Source organism: Lissotriton helveticus, chromosome 7, assembly GCF_964261635.1.
Source record: "Lissotriton helveticus chromosome 7, aLisHel1.1, whole genome shotgun sequence".
NCBI lineage: Eukaryota > Metazoa > Chordata > Amphibia > Caudata > Salamandridae > Lissotriton > Lissotriton helveticus.
Window position 1 is genome coordinate 1,913,544,807 of NC_136068.1, and position 5,235 is coordinate 1,913,550,041.

Here is a 5,235-nt window from a genome sequence, read left to right on the forward strand (position 1 = left end):
TGCCTCACAGCTTTTTTTCAATTTCTTTACTTTTCTGGCAAATCGTGGATCCTAATGCTTTATCTTTAAACATCTGAAGCTAAAGTGCAGATGCCGCAAATGCTTAAAAAATAAATAAATTGAAAATCTAACATTTGCAATGCAATTATTCTCACATTACTTAAAGTTTGAGATATTGGTGTGGCATTATTATTGGCAACGCCAATAGCTCAAACTTTCAGTAATGTGAGATCTATTGCATTGCAAATGCTTGTTAATGCACTGCAAACAGATGACAACAATTTATCCAGATGCATGCTTTTTCATTCAGCTGCAATATCTTTCTTTTGCTTTTCATAATTTCGTGTTTTGTTTTTTCCCCAGATCTTCCTTTTTTCATTGAAAAATACCACACTGCACTGAGATTATGGGAAAGTCGAATCAGACTCTCTTGAGTGAATTTTTAATTTTGGGATTATCGCAAAATCCTCTGCTTCAAGTTCCAATTTTCATTTTGTTCTTACTCATGTATTTATTTACTCTTCTTGGAAACCTTGTCATTATTACATTAATATGCATTGACAAACATCTTCAAACTCCCATGTATTATTTTCTTATTAACTTATCTTTCCTAGATATTGGTTTCACTACGGTCACCATCCCAAAACTGCTGGCGGTCTGCCTGAAAGCCAAGGAATCTGACAAATTCATACATTTCTCCGCATGCATTCTTCAATTATATTTTATGGCTTCCTTCATCAGCACAGAGTTTTACTTGCTGTCAGTCATGGCCTATGACAGGTACATTGCAATTTGCAAACCCCTGCGCTATGCATCTATCATGAATAAAAGAGCCATGATTACATTGACTGTAACATCCTGGACAATAGGCTTTCTTGACACTATCGCACATGTTGTTTTGGTATCAAATTTATCCTTCTGTGCATCGAATGAAATCAATCATTTCTTTTGTGATTTTAATGCTCTTCTTAAACTATCTTGTACAGACACATATTTCATAAATATCGCAACTTTTGGAGAAGGTATTGTAGTAGGATTTGGTCCTTTCATCTTAACAATAACTTCCTATGTGCTAATCATCTCACGTATCATGAAAATTCCCTCCAACACAGGAAGACAGAAGTTGTTCTCCACATGTTCCTCTCATCTGACTGCAGTTGTTTTGTTCTATGGAACTGAGCTTGGTGTATACATGAAACCAACCTCAGGGCACTCATTAGACAAAGACAAGCTCTTTGCTGTAATGTATACAGTTGTCATTCCAATGTTGAATCCAATTCTTTACAGTTTGAGAAACAAGGATGTAAAAGGTGCTTTTGAAAAAGCTATTGGGAAACTGAGGCAGACACACTGCACTGCATTAATTTAATAGTTCAAGCTGTACATATAAAAAGTATACTTATCTATGGTCATGCCCCAAGTCTTAACAGCGTTTGCTTATAACACTAATACCAAAAGAAAAACATTATTGAAATGAAATGTTACTTTACTTATCAACATAAAACTGGTCAAACGATGACAGGAAATAACTAAGGATTTTGTTCACATGAATGTAAACTAAGCCATCACTTACTACAATGTGTTATGGACTGTGGCGTCACACCCATGGAGTTTCCGATTCCTCTGCTAAGAAACAAATCATACAAAAGGAGGGTACAGAGAAAGACGAAGAAATACGCTCCCAAAATAAGGTACCGCAGTCAAAAACTAACTGATTAATGTGACATTTAAGATCAATATTCACTACACAAAAAAAGGCAAAACTTAACTTGGTACACTTCCATCCAACCTCCTTGTTATCCTCATGCAAGGGTTTTTCAAATACCTTGAGACCAGGAAAAATGGGGATACACCTGATCTGCCTCCCAGGATTTGAATTCTACTTCCCCTCAGACCACCTGGATGGGTCTACCTCAGCGGTGGCTTTGCCTTTTTCTGTGGCTGCACCCAAATAGAAATTCAGCTCCTCTGGGGACATTATTAGGGTGGTCAACTAGTTCTGCATCCCATGGAGATGAAACACCAATAAACATCACTTCAGTGGTTACCTAGGTCAGTGTTTTCTCCCTTCCTTATTTGTCATGCCAATGGACATTTGATGCCCCACTGAACGCCTTGGTTTTGCAGTGAGGGAGCCGAGTATTGATTAGAGATCAGGGAGAAATATTCTGTTGTCCCCTCCATACTCCTGCCTGTCCTTGTTCCATAGAAAGTTCCCATCAGCAATGATATTCAGTCATGAGGAGCTGCAGCCACTAGGAGCTCACCCTTTAAATACTGTTTTTTGGGGACTGTATGCCAACCAACTTCAAACCAATTAACTGGGTCTTTAAGGGGCACTTTTGTCACATAATGAGCTGCCAACAATTGTATCCATTTTTATATAATGAGCGGTTGCACAAATAGTTGAAGGGTTACGCGCCCTATTATAAGACGTTTGGACAAATTCTTCACATATTTTCATTCAGTGCTGCCCTATTCTGAGGACACTGTTTCAGTCTGGCAATGTAAGTGGAGCACTTTCAAAAGGACTTGGATTATTAATTATTTGAGTATCTAATGTGTTCTAGTTAACATTTTCACTCCACTTTGATGTCACCTGGTGTAATTTTAGCATGGCAAACGCCCAGAGGCTGTCATGTACTATCATGTCATCGGATTAAATGTCATATGCTGTCACTTCATGTGATGTCATTCAGGGTGAAAGGTGCATGATGTCACTTCTGCTATCCATGGCATTCAGGTGAACATTTAGGTGCTCCTGAGACAGGTGGCCCCAGGGTTGCCCTCACCAAGTTCTAAAACTGTAAGAACAAAGGAGAACTGCAACACCATTCACACGCTACCAGATCGGTGACTGAGACCTGAGGGAGGGCCCGGGAAGGATTCCTGAGTCTATCCTGTGGATTACTGCTTGGATGTACTCTGCTGGTCTCCCAATCAAGCATGCTCTTACCGCTGTATTGAGGTTGTTCTATTCCTGAGGCAAGACAGATTTAACAACACAACTTGTGTGCCATTGGCAGCCCTAACCACATACATGATACACCTATAACTCCACTGACCCTTTAAACAAATAAACCCACACTCCTCTTTGGTTCTAAGTACTATTCCTTTTCTTAATTTTTCAAATTTCATATTCAGGACTTTTATCTTTCTTGAGTCCTACTAGTCCTGCTCTGAGCCTGCTGGCCCCAAACCTCAATGTAATGTACTGGTCTTCCATGTCCCAACCGACAGGTCCCAGCATCAAGTCCGGGGTTGACTGTTTATCAATATCCTGTAATCCATCCATCTATTTCATAAATTACCCCAAGCTTTGGACATCACTCCACCTTTTGGTTTCCTTTGATTTTTACAGTGACCAGAAAACCCCTCAACAAATGGGTGTTCTTCCTGCACCCTTGCCCTCTTTGCCTTCTTGGGACTGAAGGTAGCCAGAAGTCTCATCTATTCTCTAAATCATTCCTCCAACTTCACACCTAAGTTCATCTGAAGAGCCATATCTATCAATGGAAGTCACTGTGGGCCCGATTCACAGAATGAACTTAAGACTAAATCCTAAACTTGCTACTATTTGGTATTCACAGAATGCACTTACTACTTTCGGGATTCACAGAGTGAACTTACTACTTTCGGGATTCACAGAATGAACTTACTACTTTCGGTATTCACAGAATAGATTTAAGACTACTAACTTTACGTCCGCACTCGGGCCTTAAATTCTGGCCCAGAGGCGGAGTTTCCGGCCCGGAGGCAGAGCTTCCGGCTTGGGGGCGGAGCTTGCGGCCTGGAGGTGGAGCTTACAGCTCAGAGGTGGGGATTTAGCCATGGCTGAAATCTCCACCTCTGGGCCGGAAGCTCCGCCTCTGGGCCGCAAGCTCCACCTCCGGGTTGTAAGCTCCACCCCCAAGCCAGAAGCTCCACCTCCAGGCCGGAATTTATGGCCCGAGTGCAGACGTAAAGTTAGTAGTCTTAAATCTATTCTGTGAATCCCGAAAGTAGTAAGTTCACTCTGTGAATACCAAATAGTAGAACATTTAGGATTTAGTCTTAAATTCATTCTGTGAATCGGGCCCAGAGACAGTACAGCACACAAAATTACCCCACTTCAATTTATAAGTGGTTTCTGGACCAGGGTCAGCGGACTCGATAATTCTCTCGCCTCGGTGCCCACTCTGATCAGCGTTCACACTCGGCAACTCTGGGCATTAGCTTGCCTCATCTTCACTAACGGCCCCATCAGACCGCTGGGGATGCCTGGTCTCACCCTGGAGATACCCATTAAGGGACCATCTCTCAGGGAAGCCAGGAAGGGTTTCGCAGCGGTCGAAGCGCCTTGGGACCCTACGGGTAAGTAGTGCGCTATATAAATGCCTATACATTTACATTTACATTTACATTTACATAATTCTCTTCTCCCAATGCATGACAAATACCTCCTGAACCTCACTGCTGTCACACAACCACTGCACACTGCAGAACTGACCCCTAAAAACCTACAGAGGTACCAACTGAAGCTAAGAGGTGAATTTTACAGTACATACCACCATAACTGCCCTAATCTATACTTCCCACCTCCTGCCTCACCCCAACCATTCCATTTCCTTGATTAAGGTATACTGGTATCACACGTAGAACAACCCCAATTTCCCTTTGTCTCCTATAGTTCTGAATAATGGGCTGGACAAACTTCATGCCACCCCTCCAAAGCCAATTTATATATTTAAATTGTGATATACTCCACTCAAATAAACTTTCCACAGTAAACACTGGTGTAAATCAGGAATGCTGTAGACTAATTTTCTACGCAATTGGGAGTCCATGGTTGCCTAGATGCGGCACATTCTTCTTCTTTGAACCCTCTTATGCCATCTGGCTACCTGTTAAGAAGAAGATTCCTTATGTGCATATAAGGTAACCTTTTCACTTTACTCCATGTTAAGCCACTTTCACCTACAGTTAACCCTCTGGTAGCTTGGCACAAAATCAGTCAGGCTTAGCTTAGAGGCAACAAGTAAAGTGAAATCTAACACCTAAAAGTTCAAAGTGCCAACCGTGGACATCTTGTTGCGCATAATCGGGGAAATGTTTAAAATTATGGCCGACCATGATGGATCACAGTTTGGATAAAAAAAGTGGGTTGAGCCTGGCCTCGGCTTGCCTTCGAACTTAGAAGACATTTTGTAGAAATTGTCTGAGAAGGTAAAGTTCAAAGTGGCCAGAAAGCTGGCA

At 41.6% G+C, this 5,235-nt stretch overlaps 1 protein-coding gene across 1 annotated transcript; it reads left to right on the plus strand.

The window, feature by feature from the left end:
* Positions 1-406: 406 nt before the first annotated feature.
* On the plus strand, positions 407-1,369 carry LOC144769929 (olfactory receptor 5AR1-like). The gene has a single exon (XM_078654119.1). It carries the CDS (start codon positions 407-409, stop codon positions 1,367-1,369), a length of 963 nt encoding a protein of 320 aa, XP_078510245.1.
* Positions 1,370-5,235: the final 3,866 nt, after the last annotated feature.